Below are 27,813 nucleotides of genomic sequence, written 5' to 3' on the forward strand. Positions count from 1 at the left end.
TCAAACCCTACTCTCACCAACCCCTCCAATCACCAGCAATCGAGCGATTAGGGTTTGTATAATCATTCGTCCCAAGTCAAATTTCGATAAATCCCAATCACTAAAATTCAATCTTTCACCACCAAAAGACTCATCAACCTCCCCTCTTCAAAAACCCCAATAGTCTAGGCGGAGTTTGCTCTCTATTCATCATAAGAATTTAAATTTGAGTAATAAAATAGTATTTTAAAAGTCTGTAAATGGAAAAATATTATTAAACCATTATTTGGATGGAAATAAGTCGTTTACTCTATTGTTACTGATGTCTTTGAATCACACTCCTAGAGAACATATTGTAAAGAGAATGGAAAGGGGAATGGTAATTGTAATAGGAATGGGAACGGGAACGGGAACGGGAATGGGAATGGGAAGGGGAAGGGTCCAACACTAACGTTTAACTCTCTAATTGTCACCAATAAAAAAATAATTATAACTAATTATTCGAATATTTGAGCTTCAAAACAAAGCAATTTACAAGATTTTGTCAGTGCAAGTTTTAGTATTTTCTTTGTTTGTCTTCACTGAATCAAAAACAAATTTAATCAAATATTAGGATCATATCTGGTGATTCAGTTTGATTCAAAGACTAACCGAAATCAAGCTGTTAACAGCAGGGATAACGTTATTCCATTAACATAATAATCTTAAACATTTTAACAGTTTAAGAAAACTATTGAAGCTTAATATTTTTCATTGTATAAATACATACATAACTTTCAAAAACTAGAATGGTTTTAGAATTCAAGATACAATTTAGAAGTTATTCTAATTTACAGGAATTAGGCATGCCAATGAAGCTATAGCAATAGACTTGAACATGACTGAGAAGGGCAAGGAGCCCTTGTCCTTGCGGATAAAGAGAGCTTCATAGATTGGAAAATTTAGCACAACCATTAGCCCACAAAGAATAACCTGAAACACCAACTTTTCTAGAGCTCCAAAATCCAGAAAAATCATCTTGAATATTGCTGCAATTAAACTAAAGAGGTTCAGCATTGCCAATGTAGCAACAATGGTGAACATGAGAGATGAGCTCCCAAACTCCATCGCCTCTTGCTCGTATCGCTTTAACACATCTACTGTCACCACCTTAGCAGTGATGGCAAATGCTGTTTGAGATAACCCCAGTTGCTTGAGAATTACATGGATGAAGGCAAAAACGCAGGCAGTAGTCCTTCGGATCATCTGCATTCTCTGTGAGTTCCACCAAATCATAAGTGTACTACCGCAACACAGGGCCTCAAATATGCTATAAACATTCTTAATTATAAACACATATGCAAAGGGTATGAACCAGAGGCTTGAAACCTGAGAAACAATAGACACAGTATGGATTTTATAAACCTGAAGAACTTCCCCACCTGAGAATTTTCGCTAATTGATTATAATAATGTCAATTGAAGTGATATAAGGACGAGAATGAGGCACCTTAGGGAACAAGGAAATGCCATGAAGCAAGCAAAGAGGAGGGATAACGACAGAATAAAGTGTAGGCAATGAGATTGGAGCCCATAAAAGATAAACACAGTAACCCATTTGGGCACCAAGTTTGATCTTCCCATGACCATAAATGAAAGGACAACACTTTGAGAGAAATATCGTGAACAAGCCCTCAGACCACCTCTTGAATTGAACAAGAGAAATTTCTAAGGTGTTTGGAGAAACACCTATGAAAGGCTTTCTATTTGGTTTACTGTAATACATTGATTTCCAGCCCCTGCATTGAATTGCCAAGCCTGTAACAATGTCTTCAGATGCACATCCATACATTAACCCCATCTGAAAATTCACAAAAATATTACACTTTAGCTTCATAAACAAAGGGGAAAAAATCATAAATATGATGATTAGAGTAATATTTCACAAGAAAAGAGACCTCTGTGCCCCATTGAGTGTCCTTCTCATAGCTACAAGTAGCAAGAACTTTTGAGGCCTCTTCCAATTCACCAACTGTTCTTTTATCAGTCTTCTGTTTGGCCTCGCTGTCAATATTCCCTCCGTAATCCTTTGAGTACTTTGCTCCAGAGAGGCTTTCTCTTCGATGAAAACATCCGGTGCCACCATACATAGCCGCATCATAGGCATCCATGCCATGAAGCTCAAGCTATATAATCATCAAGATTAATTATTCTGAATGAAAACTAAATGGTACTTTGTTAGGAAAAAATAATTTTGTTGATGACTACTACCTGAAGAATTATGTGCATATAATTTGAGTAGAGATCATTTTCTGTGACATTACAAAAGCCATGTGAAAACTGCACAAAAGCAATTTCGTGGCCTCTCTTTTCATCCATGAAGAAACACATTGCTTCTAGTACTGCATCTGCATCATTCGCGAACATGTCACAGTCCAGATTCAGGATGATTGATCCATTGCTTATTTCTGATGACACTCTTATCTGCATATATATATTATTTTATTAAAATCTAAATTCCTTAACAATGGTAGCAGCATAAGTTTCTGCTATCCTGCAGACGTCCTGATTTTTTTAAATACAGTTTACGAAGTCCAGGAAGGGTCCGCGCATAAGAAAATCTAAAACTATGCGTATATATTTTACCAAAGAATTCATAGCTCCAGCTTTGAAGTTATGAGGCCATCCTGGCCTCTTCTCTCGGGCCAAGTAAACCAATGTTGGCAATCTACATCCTTCATTATCAACAGAATTTGTGTCCTTACCATCAATTATAATCTGAAATCATACCAAACATAGTATAAAGTGGATGAACAAATGTTATAAACATTATAATATAATCTTTGCAATGTAAATTTATATTTACCTGGACGATCGGTCGATGATCCTGCTTTATTGTTCTATAATTGTCCCATTCTGAGAACCCCTTGTGTTGATCCCTTACTTCTTCAGCAATTCTGCCCTTCTCAATGGCCAATTCGATTCGGTTGTTCATATCTTCATATTTTTTCTTTAAGTGGAAACAAGGTTTTTAAATTTCGTAACAAAAAATCGACGAAAAAATAAGTAGATATAACAATTTACCTTGATAGCTAGCCATTCTTGAACATAATTAGTATCTTTCTTATCAGGTTGCTGAGAAAAGTAGGCTTCAGGGGACCTTGGTTCAACATTGAACTTTTTGCAAAATGGCACCCAGTATCTAGAGAAATTAGAGGCCTCTAAAAGGGCATAAAATGTGAATTCTGATCCACCATCATCAGATAAATAAACACTGAGTTTATCAGGAGGATAATTATAGGCAATTACTGATAAAATGGTGTTAATCACCATAATTGGTGGCTCTATCAATGGATCGGCCGTGCATACAAAAATGTCCACACCAGGTAACTTGTCTTCATATCTGTAATATGCATATTCGAAAGTCAATTGGGAGGGGGGGGAGAAGCAAAAGTAAAGTTCAACAAATAAAACCTCTGTGAAAGTCTCTCTTTGTAAGGGAAATGGTATCGAAGTTTCCAACGAAGAGACTGAGAGATGATCCAGTAGAAACTGAAGAAGAGTTCTGCCATGAACATGCCAATCCAAGCCCATCCTCCTTCTTCTCCAGCTCTTGGGATGTTTATTAACCTGTAAAACAATATCAAACAAATTCCCAAAAATATTGTACATGAAGACACCCAATAAGCAACTCCAGCCTTAACTTGCTTGCTCTCAAAGAGAGCTAGAGTCTCTTCTTTTACCTCCATGACTGTTTTTTAATTATATGTGATAGAATTATTTGCTTAAGAAATATATTTTTATTATCTATCTCAAGCCTTGTAACTGCATTTTATTGTGAGCCACATCTTAATCTATTGGAATCCCTGAAGTATTAGAGAATAAATTAAATATGTGAACATAGAGACAAGCACTTGAAAACATCTAGGAAACAACAAGACAACTTGTCTCATTGTCCACAAAATCTTAATTTTTTTTTAAACATCCTTAAAATTCGAGAATATATATATATATATGAATTGTATTCAATCTCTAATCAAACACTTGATTAGAGATCTGTTAACGGTCACAGATCTGACCGTTAATAGCTAGAATAGATTTGATCAGTTGTGTGTCATTTTAAAGAATGTTGGTGGCGGTCGATGGTGGTGCCCAATGGCCGACAGTCATTTTGGGTGATTGGGGGTATTTTGGGTATTATTCATGTAAATAGTGAAGGTATTTCTATCCAAAAAGTTAATATATGAGGTTCCAGAAGTCATTTTGCCATTTGAGCTAATTGTTATTTAGTAGACATATGAGGACATTTGTATCTAAAATGTTTATTAAGAGTAAAATTGATATGAACAGTGGATTATGGTAATGAAAAAATAACACCCTTTCAGACTGTAATCGAATTACCCCTTATATTACTTATAGTAATCACTATTAGTATTAGTCGATTATCATAATCTTTTATTACTTGACACTTAAATGTGGTGATTGTCGGATTAAAAAATAGATTATCAACGTTATCTTTTATGACCCTGAACCAAACACTCACTTAAAGATTAATTATTTCTCATTGTATAAATACATAAATAACTTCCAAAAACTAGGATGGTTCTAAAATTAAAGATACAATATAGAAGTTATTCTAATTTAAAGGAATTAGGCAGGCCAATGAAGCTATAGCAATGGACTTGAACATGACAGAGAAGGGCAAGGAACCTTTGTCCTTGCGGATGAAGAGTGCTTCATAGATTGGAATATTTAGCAGAACCGTTAGCCCACAAAGAATAACCTGAAACACCAATTTTTCTAGAGCTCCAAAATCCTGAAAAATCATCTTGAATATTGCCGAAACTAGACTGAAGAGGTTCAGCATAGCTAATGTTGCAATAATTGTGAACATGAGAGATGAGCTTCCAAACTCCATCACCTCTTGATCGTATCGTTTTAACACATCTTCTGTCACCACCTTGGCAGTGAGGGCAAACGCTGTTTGAGATAGCCCCAGTTGCTTGAGAATTACATCGACGAAGGCAAAAAAGAATGATGTAGTTCTTCGAATCACCAGCATTCTCTGTAAGTTCCACCAACCCTTCAGTGTACTGTCACAATTCAGGGCTTCAATTATGCTGTACACATTCCTGGCTATGAAAACATACGCAAAAGGTATGAACCATGGGCTTGACACCTGAAACACAATGACAAAGCCATTTCAGTGCTGGAATATACTCTTATCGACTAGTAATTGAAGAGTACGATACATTTTTTCCATCTAAGACTGATCGGTTTTTCTAGCGTAGTTCTTAGATTAAGATATGAGATACCTTTGGGAATAGGGAAATGCTATGGAGCAAGCAGAGAGGAGGGACAATTATATAGTAAAATGTAGGCAAGGAGACTGGAGCCCATAAAAGATAAACACAGTAACCCATTTGGGCACCAAGTTTGATCTTTCCATGACCGTATATGAAAGGGCAATACTTTGAGAAAAAGATCTGAAACAAGCCCTCAGACCATCTCTTGAATTGAACAAGATGAATATCTAAAGTGTTTGGAGCAACTCCAATGAAGGCCCTTCTATGTGGATCGTAATACATTGATTTCCATCCCCTGCATTGGACTGCCAAACCTGTAACAACATCTTCAACTGGACAACCATATAACAATCCCATCTGCCAAGTTCATAATCATGATCAGTTTCATACAAACAAAATAAATCATATATATGAGTTTTCCATTTTGAGTATCAGAAAGTTCGTAGAAGAGAACAGTATAGTGATAGAATAGAAACCTCTTTTCCCCAAGCAGTGTCCTTCTCATAGCTACAACTGGCGAGAATTTTTGAGGTCTTTTCCAGTTCATCAACATTTCTTCTTTCATCAGTCTCTTTGGCTTCTGAGTTTTTATGTTCTCTATAATCTTTAGAATACTTTGCTCCGGATAGGCTTTCTCTTCTATGGAAACACGCGGTGCCACAATACAAAGCCGCATCATAGCCACCAATGCCAGCAAGTTCAACCTTCACAATCATCAAGAATGATCCATTAATAAAAAACTTCTCAGGTTCAGGCCTAAAATCCGGACTAACAACGAGCAAATCCATACCTGATGAACAGCGTGACCACAATTAGAATAGAGATCATTTTTGGTGATATTGTTGTAACGTTGTGGATGTTGCATAAAAGCAATTTCAGGGCCTCTCATTTCATCCATGAAGAAACACAATGCCTCTCTTACTGCATCCGGATTATTTGCATACATGTCACAGTCCACATTGAGGATGATGGTTCCATTGCTTATCTCTGATGAAACTCTTATCTACATACATAATTTTTGTTATATATACTCTAAATTTACCAGCAAAAATTTGGTTTATCGAAAGTACGTACCAGTGCATTCATGGCTCCAGCTTTGAAGTTATGAGGCCATCCTGGCCTTTTTTCGCGTGCCATGTACACTAATGTTGGCAATCTACCGTCTTCCTTATCCACAGCATTTGTGTCCTTCCCATCAATTATAATCTGAAATTATATCACATAACATTACTTCAGATAGTATTACTTTCTGCGACTTTCACGAGATGATAAAATCCATTCTATTTACCTGCACAATCGACTGATGGTTCTGCTTTGTTACTTCAGAATTATACCATTCCGAGAATCCTTTGTGTTGACTCCTTACTTCTTCGGAAATGCTTCCCTTTGCCATGATTGATTCGATTCGATGTTTCATGTCTTCGTATTTTTTCTTCAAATATACATAAATAAATGATAAATTATCAAGACATCCTAACTAGAGAATTATTTGAGTATATAGACATACAACAAATAATTTTTACCTTGATAGCTAACCATTCCTCAACCTGAATTACATTTTTCTCATCAGGCTGCTGAGAGAAGTAGGCTTCAGGGGACATGGGTGCAACTTTGAATTTTTTGCAAAAGGGTATCCAAAATTTAGAGAAATGAGAGGCCTCCAGGAGGGCGTAGAATGTGAACTCCGATCCACCGTCGTCAGATAGATAAACACTCAGTTTCTCGGGAGGATAATTGAAGGACATCACTGATAAAACAGTGTTGATCACCAAAGTTGGTGGCTCCATAATTGGATCAGCTGTGCACACAAATACATCAACTCCTGGTAACTTGTCTTCATATCTGTAAAATTTTATTAAAAGTTTCTTCAATCATATTAATTCATTTTAACTTTCATAAATCAACATTAAACACATTATATAACGTTTACTTCATGTCCAACTCAGCATTTATAACATATTTTTTTGCTTTTTTAATGGGTCCAAGCACAGAGCTAAAGGTAGTGCAATAATTTTTTTTTAATTATATATTAAATAATTATATTGTTTTTCAGAAAGATTCACAATATCTAGGCCAACCAAACCCAAGTAAAAAAGTGCATCTATTAGACAATAGCCAATCAAAATTTGCACATGGTTCTCTACAAATCACTCATGAAAATAATGACTACCAAGTTCAGAGAAAACCAAAAACAAAAACAGAAACAAGAACAAAACTGTTGTCAAGTTTCAAGATTAATATTAATGAAAAAGAGTGATGAACTGACCTCTGAGAGAGCCTCCGAATGAAAGGGAAATTATGAGTAACATTCCAGCGAGCAGACTGAGTGATAATCCAGTAGAAACTGAACAAAACTTCTGCAATAAACATCCCAATCCAAGTCAATCTTCCTTCTTCTCCACCTCTCGGAATATGCAGAAACCTGTAAACTAACATCAAACATATCCCCGCAAAAACTGTTGCTGTAAACACCTTGAAAGCAGCTCTCCCCTTTGCTTGTTTGGTCTCAAAAAGAGGCTGCAGCTCAGCCATCTCTCTTAATCGTCTTCCTCAAAAAAAGTAAGATTACTTCAGCTAGTGAAGAAAAGTTTTGATGCAGGTTGCAGACAATGGAGTGAATGATATATGGTGAAGAAAATATAGACAAATGATGTGCTAGTCAATTATTTAACTGTTGAAATGTGAAGCACCGCTAAATATGTACGCATTAAAATTCTTCACTAGATATTATTTACAATTATTATGGATTTGAAAGTCAGAAGAGATGGAGAAAAAAGATATCTATCTATAATTTATATTATTTGAAATTGAAATTATTAACTTCTTCATAGGTGGGCTGTTTCCCACTTCCATGAGACTTTGCAATAAGGCATATTGAAATATACTTCTCCAGTGAATTCTGTGTTAAACGCCTTTCATTCAGAGTAATTATCAAATCAGTAGAGAATTCTGATATTAATTTCGTTTATCATCCCGTCTAATAATAATAAATATATTTAAAACTTTTATTACATTTCTTTTTTTATCTGTTCATATAAATTAAATGATAAGAGAATCTTGATCTTAATACTATTCATTATAGCTCAATTGTAGATCAAACCAGGAGAGAACCCTGATCCTAATACCGTTCATTATCATTCAATGATCCAAACATACTCGACTTTTATCCCGTTTATTCACTATCTGTAGTGATGGCAATGGGCCGGGCCAGGCCGGGACCTAGTACCCCTTGGCCTAGGCCCAAGCCCGACCTCACAACAAAGGCCCAAACCCATCACTGGTATCACAAGTAAAGCCCAAGCCCGGTTCGATAGGCTTTTTGTAACTTCAAGCCCAGCCCAAGTCCGCCTATTTTTAAAATGTGAATATTTAAATATTAATAAATTTCAATTTTTTTTATATTTTTAATTCTATAAAAAAAATTAAATATTAATTTATTTTTTAATACTCACCAAATATATAAATAACTTTCCACAAAGTGCATCCATCCATCCATGTAGGGTTTGGGAAAAATGAGTATATATATGTAAGATAATCTTGTAATTAAAAATATAGTATAAAGGTAATTTAGTATAATTAATACTAAAATTGTCGGGCTAGGCCTGAAGACATACCCAGACCCAGCCCGTACCTGAGGCGAGCCTTAAAGTCAAGTCCAGGACCAAACCCAAGCTCGCGAACATCGGGTAAAGCCCGACCTTTTCGGGTCGGGCCGAGTATCTGAAAATATCAGGCCTACTACCATCTCTAACTATCTGTCACAGAACCATCTTTTTTTGTTTTGGTTACTAGAGTTGTCCATGTCAATTTACGTTCACTTTAACTAATCCTCAAGATCTATTGAACATTTTACAAACTCAAAGAACCAAATAAGCCACGATGTTATTGTGATAGATAACCGCAATATTTAAACTTATGAACTCAAGGAAAAGAACAAACCTCTTTAACTACTAGATCAACGATGAATACCAAATGTCTTCGTAAAAGATGATGTTGGTGGACACGCTATGATGACAGCTGAAGAAAAAGAATAAGAAGAAGATGCCAAAAATATAAGAGCACTGAGCCATCAGCATCAGCTAAGTTGTTGGATTTCCTTGGTTGGTTCCCTTTTTGTCATGGACGCTGGACGGGTCATGTTTCATCTATTTTGGAAATGGTCACGCACGGTGGAGTTGTTGCTATTTGATGGCTGTAAGCTGATTTTACTTGATCGATAAAAACAAGAGTAAAGGACATTGCAAATTCCTACCTATTTTTTAACTTTGTTAAGATAAATTTTGCTTTGATCAGGTTTGACTGGTTAAATACTTTTTTTTTTTACCCCTTATTATAATAATGACTAAATTTAATAAATTATTTTATAACCCTCAATTAATAGAATTAAAAAAGTAACTACTTTCTTTTTTAAATTTATTTCAATAACACCCTCTTCTTCAACCTTGTCCACCTCTTTCTCTCTATCTCCTTATCTCTTCTCCATCTCTTTCTATCCTCTTTTCTCTCTCTCTTTCTCCTTTCCTCTTCTCCATGGCTATCAGATCTAGCCGCCGATGGTGTTGGTGTTGGTGTTGGTGGTGGTGGTGGAGGAGTTGAAGGCAGAGAGGAATTAAGAGTTAGAAATGAGAAAATTTTGAAATGTGGAAGATTATTTTGAAAGTTTACTAATTTGGGGGAATGAAAAAGATCAGGTTTTCTATTTTTTGGATAAGAAAACTTAAATATCCTTTTAATTGCTAAATTTAACGTTTGAAATTTAAAATTGGGTGGGAATTTGCAATTTATGAAACTATAGGTGAATTTACAAGATTTTGCACTGGTGAAAACGTAAATTCGCCAAACCTTGGGTGGGTAAGTGGTTTTTACTCTAAAAACAATAACGATATAAAATGAATTTTGATTCTGATTATCTAATATCTAAGAGTAAGAACAATAATTTTTCACGAGAAAGTTTTCATATTAATAAAGTCAGATCTCGAGAAAGTGCTGGTCTTCCTTGCCGACCAAACCCCTTACTTTTAATACTTTAAATTTTATTAATCAAGGATAAGGAGATAATGTCAAATAATTAAAGCATAATATGACAAACCAACTGATTCATTGGATATCATAAATTAATTAAAAATTTTAATCTGCCACGACCATTGAGTCCAACATCTCATGCCGTTGAATTAATATTAGGTTAATTTGTATATGTAATTTTCATAAAATCCAAAAGATGACATTTTGTAATTAAAGCATAATAACAAAAAACAAGAGATATTTTTTAAAGTGATTCGACTTCTTATAATGTAAAACCTACGTTTAGTGTTATATTATTGAGTATACTAACGAGTTAAGTTATACAAACTTATTCGGAGTTATAAAGAATTATCTAACGAGTTTTCCTCTTGAGTTCTCTCTTTTTTTAGTCTAACTTAATCTCTCTCGGATCCCCCAAAATTGATTATAATTGGTTTAATATAGTACATGTTACACGATTGAATTGGAAATAAACTCAAACAGCAAATAACGATATCTTCAGCTTTGATCGTAGAGAGTACAAGTACAGATATTAACTACAACGGGTTCCAGTTCCGCAGAATGTACAGAGAAAAACCTTTTAATATTCACAGCAGAAATCTTGGTGCCAAAGTGCGAGCATTCAACACTCCAAATACAACATTTTATATATAATTATATAATGTTATATATTTATTTATGTAAATTAGCAGTGTACGCATTTGAAGTGGTCAGCTTGTTGCTTGCAGCCATGGCAATTATCAGCCACATCTCCTGATCCATCATCTTCAACCTTTGCATGAATTTCTTCTTCATTCTGTTCTACTTCTTCATCCTTCTGCATCTTCTCCACTCTCAGAAACACTCTCTCATTGCCAATATGTTCATGGCCGCCATGCCCTTGTAATACGCTTGTAAAATTCTCTTTTCTCTGTTCCTTTCCTGCTTCTTTGCTGCATTGTGAATCATATTCTTCTTGTAAAATTTGTCGTGCTGATGTGCCAAATTGGATTGACACGTGGCAGCCATGCAACTGATCTGCTTTTCTTTAGATATTCATCATTGGGGTTCCAGTTTTTGCAGAGTCAAAAGGCCCAGGCCCATTTCAGGATTATGGCCTTTTCTAAAAGCTTGGAATTTCTCAAGTTGTCTTGTCTTCTTCCTTCTTCTTATTTGACTTGAGTCAACCCTTCATTTAATGCTATCTTGACTCACAGATTTGATTGGATGGTTTCAATTAATTAATTAATTGTCCAAGTAGCTCAACCACATTGAAAATGATACCTATTTAGTGTGATTTTTCATAAATTTGGTAAAGGGAAATTGACTTAATTTCTTATTGTCAATTACCAAATTAAATGGATTAGAGATGATAGGGCTAAACTTTTTAAAGGATCACTCCCTAAGTTTCCACAGAGTAACTTTTATCTGTCGAGCCATGATCCTTCCACATGCCACTGTTGGATCACTAAGGCCGACTTTCTTCCCTCCTCGACAAGTGGGTCTTATAGTCAAGCTCTAATCTCTGTCCAACCCGAGTAAACCTTTGCAACACTTTCATTACCTTTTAAGAGGTTTATGTTTCATAAAAACTATCTATTTGAGATTGTCCTTGGCTCGTAGGTCCTGATACAAGGTTAGAATTCTACAATACTACATAAGGGTGTTCAAAAGAATCTGTTGGAATCGGAACTGATGGATACCTGGGGTTTGGTTCTGGTTCCTACCCATAATCGACCGTCAACGAATAGGTTCCGGTTCCAAAATTTTGAAACCGTTGCTGTACGATTTCGATTCCGGTTCCTATAGTTAGGAACCAGAACTGGAACCAGGAATCGAGAATAATATAAAATAAAATTAAAGATTAGGGGGGTTGATAAAAACTTTTATAGAAAAAGTAATATGAATATATTTATATTTATATTTCATAACATTTAAAAGTAAGTTGATTTGACTTTTGAGAATCTACCTTTACAAAGTAAAGGAGTTTGTAATTTTGAATTTATAATTTATAATTTTATTTTTGTTAACAAGTGTCAGGCCGGGGGGGTGTATTTGTAAGTTTTTAAGTGTTTTTTTTTGCCATTTTAAAAACTTTTGGGGGGTTATGAATTTTACAGGATACCTAGAACCAGAACCAGAACTGTTGTTACAGGTTTTGGTTCTGGTACCTTGGAATCGGAATCGTCGGTTCCGGTTTCGGTTTCGGTTTCAAATTTCAAGGAACCATTGGTTCCGATTCCAGTTCCTTAAAAAAATGTAGGGTACCTGAAACCGAACACCCCTAATACTACATGCTAAGCATATAGAATAAATAATATACTATCATAACGCAAAAGCAAGCATGAATTTTAGGTGTTATAATTATTAGGTAGGGCTATAAAATATTGAATTAAAACTTTAAAAAGTAGGATACTTAAAAACAGTGGATGAGCATATCTAAGGTCCATGGACAGGTCGAGCAAGAATATCCAAACCCCACATGCTTAACTTCATTTTGGTGACATACTTGAAAAAGATAGAAACAAAAGATGAACCCATTACCTTCCAAATTATGTCTCACTTTTCTTCATTATCATTATTATTTGTCATTCTCACATTTTCTTTGTCTTGGCCGGTGCCATTTTTGTTCACCTTCCTCCTCTTCTCTCTTCAAATTCAAAAGTTTTCTTGTACTACTTTCTATTGTACATTTTAGACAAAATTCTTTTTGCTCTCGTTAAAACTCTTAAATTTTATCTTTTAGGGTTATATTTATTATTGTATGCGTATTGTAATAGTAAAAAACCTAATGTGAAAAAATAGTGAGAGGGAGAGGAGAATGAGTGAACTGTTGTTATCACCATTTTATTGATGTAGATGTCTGAAACTTAATAAAATCTTCTCCATCTCGAATGTTGGATGTAATCATGGTAAATTACTTTACTTTTTTTGCTTCATTATTGTGTGTGTTTTGGCGTTATTTTTTCAACATAAGTGACAAATAGCTTGGACATTAATTCGTCGTAGATCAATACCCGTTTCATTCCTACTCTACCCTTGAATTATGATTCTCTTACACCGTTAATCAACGAAAGGATTTGAAGTACACTTGAAATGACATTTGTACCCATATGTAGGAGCACTCTTGTGACAAAATTGCTCATAAAATGAGCTATTGCATAAATAAGTATATAAAAGATATCCAAAGATTTCTAAATATATTATACATTTAAACCTAATTACAACCCTTAATGACATTATCTTTTTTTTTTTTTTTCAATGTAAAGCACCGCTAAAGGAAAACCACACCACATGCATTATTAGTTATATATCTGAAATTTTGGATTCGACAGTCAAAGAGTGGGACAAACAGACGTCTATAAATAATTTTATATTATATGAAATTATTGAGATTTTTTAAATAGGTGGCTGTTTCCAAGAGAGACTTGCAATAACTATAAGGCAATATTAAATTATACTTGTCCTTGAATTCTGTGTTAAACACCTTCACGCAGTAAATATCAAATCAAGAAGAACTCTGATATTAATATCGTTTATCACCCGTCTAATAATAAAATATATTTTAACTTTCATTACATTTCTTTTTTTTTTTTATCTTGATCTTAATCAGGAGAGAACCCTGATTCTACCTCATTATCATCGAATATCCAAACATACTCCATTTTATCCCGTTTAGTCACTATCTGTCACATAACCATCTTGAATACCAAATATCTTCCTAAAAGATGATCTAGGCGGACACGCTATGGCGTCAACGCAGAAGAAGACGAAAGAAGTAGGAAGAAGATGCCAAAAATATTGTAAATCAGCATAAGCTATGTTTTTTGATTCCTTGGTTGCTTCTCATTTTGTCATGCATGGACGCTGAACGGGTCATGCTTCATTTATTTTTTCAACGGTCGCGCCACAGTGGAGCTGTTGCTATTTGATGGCTGCAGGCTGATTAAACTTAATCGATAAAAACAAGAGTAGAGGAAATTTACCCACCCAAGGTTGGCAAATTTCTAGTTTTCACCTGGTCTTATAAATTGCAAATTCCCTCCTATTTTAAACATGTTAGATAAATTTTGCTTTTGCCACCTTGGCTAGTTAAATGCCCTTTTTACCCTCTTATTATAATAATGACTAAATTAAATTATTTTTCTAACCCTAAATCAATAGAATTAGAAAATAACTATTTTTCTTTCAAATTTATTTCAATAACACCCTCTCTTCTCGTCTTTTTCTCTCCTCTTTTCTCTCTCTATCTCCTTATCTCTTCTACACCTATTTCTCTCTCCTCTTTGCTCCCTCTCTTTCTCCTTTCCTCGTCTCCGCAAACACCAATCTTGGTAGCCAAATTTGTGTCGCCGTTGCCTGTTTCCTCTCTCAGCCTCTTCTTTTCCCTTTCCTCTTCTCCACACGCTGCTAAATCGTCCCCGACTGTGTGGTGTTGGTGTTGGTGTTGTGTGGAGTTTGAAGCGAAAAGAAAGCTGAGTTGTGAGAAATTTTTGAGATGTAGAGATATTTAAAATTTTACTAATTTGAGGAATGAGAAAAATAAGGTTTTCTATATTCTGGACAAAGACTTAAATACCCTTACTTTGGTGGAAATTTGCATTTATGACTATAGGTGAATTTATAACTTTGATTCTGATTATTTAATTCTAAGAGTAAGAACACACTTTTTCTCGGAAAGTTAACATATTAATAAATCAGATCTCGAGAAAGTGCTAGTCTCGCTTGCCGACCAAACCCATTACTTTTATACTTTAAATTTTAATCAAGGATTAGGAGCTAATTTCAAATAATTAAAGCATAATATGACAAACCAACTGATTCATTGATACATAATTAATTAAATTTTCAATCTGCCCCGATCAATGAGTCGACCATTCATGCCGTTGAACTAATATTAAATTAGAGCCTGTTTATTATGAAAATTAGTTTTATAACAACTTTATAAGCTAATTTGAGCTTATAAGTATTTAAAATTTTAAATAGTTTTATGTTTGATTAAAATATTTAGTTACATATAGTATAAGTAATTTTATTATTAAATGACTAAAAATGATATTATCTATTTTATCAAATAATAAATTATACCATAAATTTTAAAATTAAATAAGGATAATATGGTAATATATTTAATCAAATTAGTTTATAAGCAGATTATTTAAAAGCTGCAAAAACTTTTTTTTTTTTTTTTTTTGGTTTATAAACTCAACTTATACCCCAAAAAAGCTATAAACAAATAAGTTAACTTATTTAGAGTTTATACTAGTCAAAACTAGATTATAAACTCAGACAAACACCCCTTTAATATATTTAATTTTCAAAAATCCAAAAGATGAATAATGTAATCAAGATTTAGTATAAATTATCATTAGTTATTGGACTCAGAAAATTGAACCAACTATAGAGATACGTGATTGACAAAGCTAGAACCACGAGTACATAATCCTGATGGATCAGTGATAAAATGATATAATAAATGTGCAGTAATATCATAAATAACAAAGAACAAAAAATACTTTTTAAATTGATTCGATTGCTTGTAAAGTAAATCTACATTAGTGTATTCGATTGCTTGTAAAGTAAAATCTACATTTAGTGTTATGTATTAATATATTAACGAGTTAAGTTAGATAATTTATCCTAATTACGATGAATTATCTCACGAGTTCTTCCCTTAAGTTCTCTCTTTTCATAATATATATCTCAATATCTCTCGTTCACCCAATCAGATTATAATTAAGTTATATAATACCTACACAAGATTGAATTGAAAATAATTCAAACAGCAAATAACTAGATCATCGGGTTTGATTCGTGAGATATCTCTTGACCAAAAAAGGAATTATCCGCTGTCAATTTCCAGCACGACAGATATAAATAATTTTTACTAAAAGCTATGAATAACCAAGTACAGATATTAACTGCAAGAGGTTCCACAGAATGTACAGAAAAACCTTGCAATATTCACAGCAGAAATCTTGATGCATGCCAAAGTGCTAGCATTCAACACACCATATAACATTTTATAATATAAGTATACATAATTATATAATATTATATATTTATTTATGTAAATTAGCAGTGTTCACATTTGAAGTGGTCATTCTGTTGCTTGCAGCCATGGCAATTATCAGCCACATCTCCTGATGCATCATCTTCAACCTTTGCATGAATTTTCTTCTTCTTTTCGTTCTACTTCTTCATCCTTCTGCATCTTCTCCATTCTAGAAACACTCTCTCATTGCCATATGTTCATGGCCGCCTGCCCTTGTAATACGCTTGTAAAATTCTCTTCCTTTCCTGCAGTCCTGCTTCTTTGCTGCACTGTGAATCATATTCTTCTTTGATGGTCCGCCATTTTTTCAGGATTTTTTTTAATCAAAAGTTTGCAAATTATCATCAGAATTTAACCTGGTTAGCTCCACTCGGTGAATGACAATATAATTCGACACGTCAAAATTTTCGTGCTGATGTGTCAATTGGATTGACACCTGACAGCCCTGAGCTGCTTTTCTTTGGATATCATCATTGGTGTGCCAGTCTTTGCAGAGTCAAAAGGCCCAGGCCATTTCGGAATTATGGCCTTTTTCTAAAAGCTTGTAATTTCTCAAGCTGTCTGTCTTGCCATTTTCTAACCTTCATTTAATGATATTTGACTCACATTTAATTGGACGGTCTTAGTTAATCCAAGGCTCAACCACATTGAAAATGATACTTATTTATGAGTATTTTTCAGAAATTTGGTTAAGGGAATTGACTCAGTTTCTCAAATTAAATGCAATGATTAGATATGATAGGGTTAAACTTTTTAACATCACTCTTCAAAGACCCCGACTCTTTATTATCTATATAAATGAAAATATAAGGACTCTTTTAGATGTTTGTCTGACTTAGGAAAATTATAATTGCTTATAAACCAATTTTAGTTTATAAGCATTTGAAATTTTAAGCATTACTGTTTGATTAAAATACTTATAAGTTACTGATAGGTATTTATTATTTTGTAAAATGTGTTATAAAGTATATTTTTATAAATGACTAAAAAGAGTACTACATTAAATGTGTGTACTATAATTTTAAAATTAAACAAGGATATGTGGTAATTGACTTGGTCAAACTAGCTTATAGCATATTACTTTAAACCAAAAAAAAAAAAAAATACCTCCCCCCAACTTATTTTTTTTTGGCTTATAAGCTTAAAAAGTTATAACAACATGTCAGCTTAATTTTAGAGCTTATAGCTAGTTTGACCAACTTATAAGCTTAGACAAACCTCCCTTTATTCTCTAATATAAATTTGAGAGTAAATTTAGCTCTTCACATTTAGAAGTCAAATTTCACTCTTTATCCTAATTTAAATAATACATTGTAACTTTCTATGCATTTTTTTATGATTTATCTCTCCTATGTTTTTTTTCTTGAAAAAGCATATTCTCTCTCCTAAAATTTAAAGAATCTATTGAATTTGAAAAAAAATTTGTCTTTATATTTAAAAATCAATGAAGATGTTCTTTATTTATAGTGAAAGCTCTTTAAAATAAAAGCACCATTGAAGATATTCTAAGCTTCATAGAGTAATTTTTATCCTTTGAGCGATGAACCTTCCACTTGGCACCATGGGATCATTAAGGCCGACTTTCGTTCCTGCTCGACAGATGGGTTTTGCAATCAAGTTTAGCTCCCTTCTGCCTTTGCACTCGAGGGCCAATCTTAAGTGTACTACCATAAGACAGGGCCTCAAATTGCTATAAAACTTCTTGGTTATAAACATATACAAAGGTATGAACCAGAGCTTGAAACCTGAGAAAAATAGACAGAGTTATGGATATATATATACACACACACGGCCATCTGGCCGTTTTCAGCCTTCGATATGGTCGAAATGGCTAGACTGGCACACGGTCATTTGGCATTGTTTCGGTGAATGCCGACAGCGATCGACTGTGTGGCCTATGGCCTACAATCGTCTTAGTGCATGGGGGTATTTTGGGTATTATTTATGTAAATAGTGAGTATTTCAATCCAAAAAATTAATATGAGGTTATAGAAGTCATTTCAGACTTGGGCTAATTGTTATTTAGTAGACTATGAGGACATTTTGTATCCAAATGTTTTATGAATTAAGGGTAAATTGGTATAAACACCCCGTTAATGAAAAAAAACACTCTTTCAGTGTTAATCAAATTACTCCTTATATTACTTACAGTAATCACTATGTACTGATCGATTACCGGTATCTTTCATTACTTGACACCCAAACGTGAATAGTAGATTAAAAGATAAATGACCGACGTTTCTTTTATGACCCTGGACCAAACACTCTAAACCTCACTTAAATAATGTTTCTCATTGTATATACATAAATAACTTCCAAAACTCAAGATACAATATAGAAGTTATTCTAATTCACAGAATTAGGCATGCCAATGAAGCTATAGCAATGGCCTTGAACATGACTGAGAAGGGCAAGGAGCCTTTGTCCTTGCGGATGAAGAGTGCTTCATAGATTGGAAATTTAGCAGAACCGTTAGTCCACAAAGTAACCTGAAACACCAATTTTTCTAGAGCTCCAAAATCAGAAAATCATCTTGAATATTGCCGAAACTAAACTGAACAGTTCAGCATAGCTAATGTTGCAAAATTGTGAACATGAGAGATGAGCTTCCAAACTCCATCACCTCTTGCTCGTATCGTTTTAACACATCTTCTGTCACCACCTTGGCAGTGAGGGCAAACGCTGCTTGAGATAGCCCCAGTTGCTTGAGAATTACATCGACGAAGCCAAAAAACATGCTGTTATTCTTCGAATCACCAGCATCTCTGTAAGTTCCACCAACCCTTCAGTGTACTGTCACAATTCAGGGCTTCAATTATGCTGTACACATTCCTGGCTATGAAAACTCCGCAAAGGTATGAACCATGGCTTGACACCTGAAACACAATGACAAAGCCATTTCAGTACTGGAATATACTCTATCGACTAGTCTAATTGAAGAGTACGACACATTTTTCCATCTAAGACTGATCGGTTTTTTCTAGCGTAGTTCTTAGATTAAGATATGAGATACCTTTGGAATAGGGAAATGCCATGAGCAAGCAAGAGAAGGGACAATCATATAGTAAAGGTAGGCAAGGAGACTGGAGCCCATAAAAGATAAACACAGTAACCCATTGGGCACCAACTTTTATCTTTCCATGACCGTATATGAAAGGGCAATACTTTGAGAAAAAGATCTGAAACAAGCCCTCAGACCATCCTTTGAATTGAACAAGTTGAATATCGAAGAGTGTGGAGCAACTCCAATAAAGGCCCTTCTATCTGGATTGTAATACATTGATTTCCATCCCCTGCATTGGACTCCCAGCCTGTAACATACTTCAACTGGACAACCATATAACAATCCCATCTGCCAAGTTCATAATCATGACCAGTTTCATACAAACAACATAAATCATGTATATTTTATAATTATGAATGTTCGATTTTGAGTATCAAAGATTTCGTAGAAAGAACAGTAAGTGATGAAAAGAAACCTCTTTTCCCCAAGGAGTGTCCTTCTCATAGGTACAACTAGCGATAATTTTTGAGGTCTTTTCCAGTTCATCAACAGTTCTTCTTTCATCAATCTCTTTGGCTTCTGAGTTTTTATGTTCTCCATAATCTTTAGAATACTTTGCTCCAGAGAGGCTTTCTCTTCTATGGAAACACCCGGTGCCACAATCCAGCCGCGTCATAGCCACCAATGCCAGCAAGTTCAACCTTCACAGTCATCAGAATGATCCATTAATAAAAAATTTCTCATCAGGTAAGACCTAAAACCGGGTACAACAAGCGAATCCACACCTGATGACAACGTGACCACAATTAGAATAGAGATCATTTTTGGTGATATTGTTGTAACTTTTGGGATGTTGCATAAAAGCATTTCAGGGCCTCTCTTTTCATCCATGAAGAACACAATGCCTCTCTTACTGCATCCGGATTATTTGCATACATGTCACAGTCCACATTGAGGATATGTTCCGTTTGCTTATCTCTGATGAAACTCTTATCTACATACATAATTTTTGTTATATATACTCTAATTTACCAGCAAAATTTGTTTTATCGAAGTACCAGTGCATTCATGCTCCAGCTTTGAATTTATGAGGCCATCCTGGCCTTTTCTCGCGTGCCATGTACACTAATGTTGGCATCTACCGTCTTCCTTATCCACAGCATTTTGTCCTTCCCATCAATTAAATCTGAAATTATATCACATAACATTACTTCAGATAGTATTACTTTCTCTGCGACTTTCACAGATGATAAAATCCATTCTATTACCTGCACAATCGACTGATGTTCTGCTTTGTTACTTCAGATATACCATTCCGAGAATCCTTTGTGTTGACTCCTTACTTCTTCGGAAATGCTTCCCTTTGCCATGATTGATTCGATTCGATGTTTCATGTCTTCGTATTTTTTCTTCAAATATACATAAATAAATGATAAATTATCAAGACATCCTAACAAGGAATTATTTGAGTATATAACATCAACAAATAATTTTACCTTGATAGCTAACCATTCCTTCAACCTGAATTACATTTTTCTCATCAGGCTGCTGAGAGAAGTAGGCTTCAGGGGACATGGGTGCAACTTTGAATTTTTTGCAAAAGGGTATCCAAAATTTAGAGAAATGAGAGGCCTCCAGGAGGGCGTAGAATGTGAACTCCGATCCACCGTCGTCAGATAGATAAACACTCAGTTTCTCGGGAGGATAATTAAGGACATCACTGATAAAACAGTGCTGATCACCAAAGTTGGTGGCTCCATAATTGGATCAGCTGTGCACACAAATACATCAACCCTGGTACCTTGTCTTCATATCTGTAAAATTTTATTAAGGTTTCTTCAATCATATTAATTCATATTAACTTTCATAAATAAACATTAACACATTATTAACATTTACTTCATGTCCAACTAAGCATTTATATAAATCAAAATTTGCACATGTTTCTCTACACATCACTGATGAAAATAATGATACCAAGTTCAGAGAAAACCAAACAAAACTGTTGTCCAAGTTTCAAGATAATAATTAATGAAAAGAGTGATGAACTGACCTCTGAGGAGCCTCTGAATGAAAGAAATTATGAGTAACATTCCAGCGAGCAGACTGAGTGATAATCCAGTAGAACTGAACAAAACTTCTGCAATAAGCATCCCAATCCAAGTCACTCTTCCTTCTTCCCACCTCTCGGAATATGCGAAACCTGTAAACTAACATCAAACATATCCCCGCAAAAACTGTTGCTGTAAACACCTTGAAAGCACTCTCCCCTTTGCTTGTTTGGTCTCAAAAGGGCTGCAGCTCAGCCATCTCTCTTAATCGTCTTCCTCAAAAAGTAAGATTACTTCAGCTAGTGAAGAAAAGTTTTGATGCAGGTTGCAGACAATGGAGTGAATGATATAGTGGTGAAGAAATATAGACAAATGATGTCTAGTCAATTATTTAACTGTTGAAATGTGAAGCACCGCTAATATGTACGCTTAAAATTCTTCACTAGATATTATTTCAATTATTATGGATTTGAAAGTCAGAAGAGATGGAGAAAAAAGATATCTATCTAATTTATATTATTTGAAATTGAATTATTAACTCTTCATAGGTGGGCTGTTTTCCCACTTCCATGAGACTTTGCAATAAGGCATATTGAATATACTTCTCCAGTGATTCTGTGTTAAACGCCTTTCATTCAGAGTAATATCAAATCAAGAGAATTCTGATATTAATTTCGTTTATCATCCCGTCTAATAATAATAATATATTTAAAACTTTTATTACATTTCTTTTTTATCTGTTCATATAAATTAAATGATAAGAGAATCTTGATCTAATACTATTCATTAGCTCAATTGTAGATCAAACCAGGAGAGAACCCTGATCCTAATACCGTTCATTATCATTCAATGATCCAACATACTCGACTTTATCCCGTTTATTCACTATCTGTAGTGATGGCAATGGGCCGGGCCAGGCGGGACCTAGTACCCCTTGGCCTAGGCCCAAGCCCGACCTCACAACAAAGGCCCAAACCCATCACGGGTATCACAAGTAAGCCCAGCCCGGTTCGATAGGCTTTTTGTAACTTCAAGCCCAGCCCAATCGCCTATTTTTAAAATGTGAATATTAAATATTATAATTTTCAATTTTTTTTATATTTTTAATTCTATAAAAAAAATTAAATTTATTTATTTTTTAATACTCACCAAATATATAAATAACTTTCCACAGTGCTCCATCCCTCCGGGGGTTTGGGAAAAATGAGTATATATATGTAAGATAATCTTGTAATTAAAATAAGTATAAAGGTAATTTAGTATAATTAATACTAAAATTGTCGGGCTAGGCCTGAAGACATACCAGACCCAGCCCGTACCTGAGGCGAGCCTTAAAGTCAAGTCCGGACCAAACCCAAGCTCGCGAACATCGGTAAAGCCCGACCTTTTCGGGTCGGGCGCGTATCTGAAATATCAGGCCTCTACCATCTTTAACTATCTGTCCAGAACCATCTTTTTTTGTTTTGGTTACAGAGTTGTCCATGTCATTTACGTTCACTTAAACTAATCTCAGATCTATTGACATTTACAAACTCAACAGACCAAATAAGCCACGATTTTTATTGTGTAGATAACCGCAATATTTAAACTTATGAACTCAAGGAAAAGAACAAACCTCTTAACTACTAGATCAACGAGATACCAAATGTCTTCGTAAAAGATGATGTTGGGGGACACGCTATGATGACAGCTGAAGAAGAATAAGAAGAAGATGCCAAAAATATAGAGCACTGAGCCATCAGCATCAGCTAAGTTGTTGGATTTCCTTGTTGGTTCCCTTTTTGTCATGGACGCTGGACGGGTCATGTTTCATCTATTTTGGAAATGGTCACGCACGGTGGAGTTGTTGCTATTTGATGGCTGTAAGCTGATTTTATTGATCGATAAAAACAAGAGTAAAGGACATTGCAAATTCCTACCTATTTTTTAACTTTGTTAAGATAAATTTTGCTTTGATCAGGTTTGACTGGTTAAATACTTTTTTTTTTTACCCCTTATTATAATAATGACTAAATTTATAAATTATTTTATAACCCTCAATTAATAGAATTAAAAAAGTAACTACTTTCTTTTAAATTTATTTCAATAACCCTCTTCTTCACCCTTGTCCACCTCTTTCTCTCTATCTCCTTATCTCTTCTCCTCTCTTTCTATCCTCTTTTCTCTCTCTCTTTCTCTTTCCTCTTCTCCATGGCTATCAATCTACCCCGATGTGTTGGTGTTGGTGTTGGTGGTGGTGGTGGGGAGTTGAGGCAGAGGAATTAAGAGTTAGAAATGAGAAATTTTGAAATGTGGAAGATTATTTTGAAAGTTTACTATTTGGGGGAATGAAAAAGATCAGGTTTTCTATTTTTTGGATAAGAAACTTAAATATCTCTTTTAATTGCTAAATTTAACGTTTGAAATTTAAAATTGGTGGGAATTGCAATTTATGAAACTATAGTGAATTTCAAGATTTTGCACTGGTGAAACGAAATTCGCCAAACCTTGGGTGGTAAGTGGTTTTTACTCTAAAACAATAACATATAAAATGAATTTTGATTCTGATTATCTAATATCTAAGAGTAAGAAACAATAATTTTTCACGAGAAAGTTTTCAATTAATAAAGCAGATCTCGAGAAAGTGCTGGTCTTCCTTGCCGACCAAACCCCTTACTTTAATACTTTAATTTTATTAATCAGGATAAGGAGATAATGTCAAATTTAAGCATATATGACAAACAACTGATTCATTGGATATCATAAATAATTAAAAATTTTAATCTGCCACGACCTTGACGCCACATCTCATGCCGTTGAATTAATATTAGGTTAATTGTATATGTAATTTTCATAAATCCAAAGATGACATTTGGTAATTAAGGCATAATAACAAAAAACAAGAGATATTTTTAAAGTGATTCGACTTCTTATAATGTAAAACCTACGTTTAGTGTTATATTATTGAGTATACTAACGAGTTAAGTTATACAACCTTATTCGATTATAAAGAATTATCTAACGAGTTTTCCTCTTGAGTTCTCTCTTTTTTTAGTCTAACTAATCTCTCTCGGATCCCCCAAATTGATTATAATTGGTTTAAATAAGTACATGTTACACATTGAATTGGAAATAAACCAAACAGCAAATAACGATATCTTCAGCTTTGATCGTAGAGAGTACAAGTACAGATATTAACTACAACGGGTTCCAGTTCCGCAGAATGTACAGAGAAAAACCTTTTAATATTCACAGCAGAAATCTTGGTGCCAAAGTGCGAGCATTCAACACTCAAATACAACTTTTATATATAATTATATAATGTTATATATTTATTTGAAATTAGCAGTGTACGCATTTGAAGTGGTCAGCTGTTGCGTGCATCCATGACCCCGGCAATGGAGCAAGCAGAGAGGAGGGACAATTATATAGTAAAATGTAGGCAAGGAGACTGGAGCCCATAAAAGATAAACACAGTAACCCATTTGGGCACCAAGTTTGATCTTTCCACGACCGTATATGAAAGGGCAATACTTCGAGAAAAAGATCTGAAACAAGCCCTCAGACCATCTCTTGAATTGAACAAGATGGATATCTAAAGTGTTTGGAGCAACTCCAACGAAGGCCCTTCTATGTGGATCGTAATACATTGATTTCCATCCCCTGCATTGAACTTGCAAACCTGTAACAACATCTTCGACTGGACAACCATATAACAATCCCATCTGCCAAGTTCATAATCATGATCAGTTTCATACAAACAAAATAAATCATATATATGAGTTTTCCTTTTTGAGTATCAGAAAGTTCGTAGAAGAGAACAGTATAGTGATAGAATAGAAACCTCTTTCCCCCAAGCAGTGTCCTTCTCATAGCTACAACTGGCGAGAATTTTTGAGGTCTTTTCCAGTTCATCAACATTTCTTCTTTCATCAGTCTCTTTGGCTACTGAGTTTTTATGTTCTCTATAATCTTTAGAATACTTTGCTCCAGATAGGCTTTCTCTTCTATGGAAACACGCAGTGCCACAATACAAAGCCGCATCATAGCCACCAATGCCAGCAAGTTCAACCTTCACAATCATCAAGAATGATCCATTAATAAAAAATTTCTCAGGTTCAGGCCTAAAATCCGGACTAACAACGAGCGAATCCACACCTGATGAACAGCGTGACCACAATTAGAATAGAGATCATTTTTGGTGATATTGTTGTAACGTTGTGGATGTTGCATAAAAGCAATTTCAGGGCCTCTCTTTTCATCCATGAAGAAACACAATGCCTCTCTTACTGCATCCGGATTATTTGCATACATGTCACAGTCCACATTGAGGATGATGGTTCCATTGCTTATCTCTGATGAAACTCTTATCTACATACATAATTTTTGTTATATATACTCTAAATTTACCAGCAAAAATTTGGTTTATCGAAAGTACCAGTGCATTCATGGCTCCAGCTTTGAAGTTATGAGGCCATCCTGGCCTTTTCTCGCGTGCCATGTACACTAATGTTGGCAATCTACCGTCTTCCTTATCCACAGCATTTGTGTCCTTCCCATCAATTATAATCTGAAATTATATCACATAACATTACTTCAGATAGTATTACTTTCTGCGACTTTCACGAGATGATAAAATCCATTCTATTTACCTGCACAATCGACTGATGGTTCTGCTTTGTTACTTCAGAGTTATACCATTCTGAGAATCCTTTGTGTTGACTCCTTACTTCTTCGGAAATGCTTCCCTTTGCCATGATTGATTCGATTCGATGTTTCATGTCTTCGTATTTTTTCTTCAAATATACATAAATCAATGATAAATTATCAAGACATCCTAACTAGAGAATTATTTGAGCATATAGACATATAACAAATAATTTTTACCTTGATAGCTAACCATTCTTCAACTTGAATTACATTTTTCTCATCACGCAGCTGAGAGAAGTAGGCTTCAGGGGACATGGGTGCAACTTTGAATTTTTTGCAAAAGGGTATCCAAAATTTAGAGAAATGAGAGGCCTCCAGGAGGGCGTAGAATGTGAACTCCGATCCACCGTCGTCAGATAGATAAACACTCAGTTTCTCGGGAGGATAATTGAAGGACATCACTGATAAAACAGTGTTGATCACCAAAGTTGGTGGCTCCATAATTGGATCAGCTGTGCACACAAATACATCAACTCCTGGTAACTTGTCTTCATATCTGTAAAATTTTATTAAAGGTTTCTTCAATCATATTAATTCATATTAACTTTCATAAATAAACATTAGACACATTATATAACATTTACTTCATGTCCAACTAAGCATTTATATAAATCAAAATTTGCACATGTTTCTCTACACATCACTGATGAAAATAATGAGTACCAAGTTCAGAGAAAACCAAAAACAAAACTGTTGTCAAGTTTCAAGATTAATATTAATGAAAATGAGTGATGAACTGACCTCTGAGAGAGCCTCTGAATGAAAGGGAAATTATGAGTAACATTCCAGCGAGCAGACTGAGTGATAATCCAGTAGAAACTGAACAAAACTTCTGCAATAAACATCCCAATCCAACTCCATCTTCCTTCTTCTCCACCTCTCGGAATATGCAGAAACCTGTAAACTAACATCAAACATATCCCCGCAAAAACTGTTGCTGTAAACACCCTGAAAGCAGCTCTCCCCTTTGCTTGTTTGGTCTCAAAAAGAGGCTGCAGCTCAGCCATCTCTCTTAATCGTCTTCCTCAAAAAAAGTAAGAATATTTCAGCTAGATGTATATATATATAAGCTAGCGAAGAAAAGTTTTGATAGAGGTTGCAGACAAAGGAGTGAATGATATATATGTGGTGTGGAAAATATAGAAAATGATGAACTAGATAATTATCTAACTGTTCAGTTCAAATGTAAAGCACCGCTAAAAGGAAAACCACACCACATGCATTATTAGGTTATATTATCTGAAATTATTGGATTCGACAGTCAGAAGAGTGGGACAAAACAGACGTCTATAAATAATTTTATATTATATGAAATTATTGAGAATTTTTTAATAGGTGGGCTGTTTCCAAGAGAGACTTTGCAATAACTAATAAGGCAATATTAAATTATACTTGTCCATTGAATTCTGTGTTAAACACCTTTCACGCAGAGTAAATATCAAATCAGGAAAGAATTCTGATATTAACATCGTTTATCATCCCGTCTAATAATAATAAATATATTTAACTTTCATTACATTTCTTTTTTTTATTTTTTTTTATTTTATCTTTATCTTTATCAGGAGAGAGCCCTGATTCTAATACCATTCATTACCATCGAATGATCCAAACATACTCCATTTTATCCCGTTTAGTCACTATCTGTCACAAAACCATCTTGAATACCAAATATCTTCCTAAAAGATGATCTAGGCGGACACGCTATGGCGTCAACAGCAGCAGCAGCAGAAGAAGACGAAGAAGAAGAAGG

The 27,813-nt window shown here is 34.6% G+C and overlaps 3 protein-coding genes and 1 pseudogene across 4 annotated transcripts; all 4 read right to left on the reverse strand.

Annotated features, from left to right (window-relative positions):
• Positions 1–750: 750 nt before the first annotated feature.
• LOC116117904 (cellulose synthase-like protein E6) lies at positions 751–3,758 on the reverse strand. The gene is made up of 8 exons (XM_031403902.1): positions 3,432–3,758; positions 3,042–3,360; positions 2,824–2,967; positions 2,604–2,735; positions 2,229–2,441; positions 1,916–2,143; positions 1,468–1,818; positions 751–1,347 (listed from the first exon to the last, which is right to left on the reverse strand). The coding sequence occupies exons 1-8, from the start codon at positions 3,704–3,706 to the stop codon at positions 805–807; spliced, it is 2,205 nt and encodes a 734-aa protein (XP_031259762.1). The 5' UTR covers positions 3,707–3,758; the 3' UTR covers positions 751–804.
• Positions 3,759–4,488: 730 nt separating this feature from the next.
• LOC116117847 (cellulose synthase-like protein E6) lies at positions 4,489–27,171 on the reverse strand. Of its 2 annotated transcripts, XM_031403852.1 has the most exons (9): positions 27,108–27,171; positions 7,530–7,832; positions 6,787–7,105; positions 6,552–6,695; positions 6,338–6,469; positions 6,054–6,266; positions 5,740–5,967; positions 5,273–5,620; positions 4,594–5,136 (listed from the first exon to the last, which is right to left on the reverse strand). In XM_031403852.1, the coding sequence occupies exons 2-9, from the start codon at positions 7,793–7,795 to the stop codon at positions 4,594–4,596; spliced, it is 2,193 nt and encodes a 730-aa protein (XP_031259712.1). In that variant the 5' UTR covers positions 7,796–7,832; positions 27,108–27,171. The 2 variants fall into 2 exon arrangements, with proteins under 2 accessions (XP_031259714.1, XP_031259712.1); XM_031403854.1 differs by lacking the exon at positions 27,108–27,171 and having other exon boundaries at positions 4,489–5,136; positions 7,530–7,905.
• LOC116117872 lies at positions 18,671–22,857 on the reverse strand (annotated as a pseudogene).
• On the reverse strand, positions 24,686–27,205 carry LOC116117873 (cellulose synthase-like protein E6). The gene is made up of 7 exons (XM_031403880.1): positions 26,805–27,205; positions 26,241–26,559; positions 26,006–26,149; positions 25,792–25,923; positions 25,512–25,724; positions 25,198–25,425; positions 24,686–25,078 (listed from the first exon to the last, which is right to left on the reverse strand). Exons 1-7 carry the CDS (start codon positions 27,068–27,070, stop codon positions 24,686–24,688), a joined length of 1,695 nt encoding a protein of 564 aa, XP_031259740.1. The 5' UTR covers positions 27,071–27,205.
• Between the last annotated feature and the right edge of the window lie 608 nt (positions 27,206–27,813).

This window comes from Pistacia vera, unplaced genomic scaffold, assembly GCF_008641045.1.
Source record: "Pistacia vera cultivar Batoury unplaced genomic scaffold, PisVer_v2 Contig824, whole genome shotgun sequence".
NCBI classification, from domain to species: Eukaryota; Viridiplantae; Streptophyta; class Magnoliopsida; order Sapindales; family Anacardiaceae; genus Pistacia; species Pistacia vera.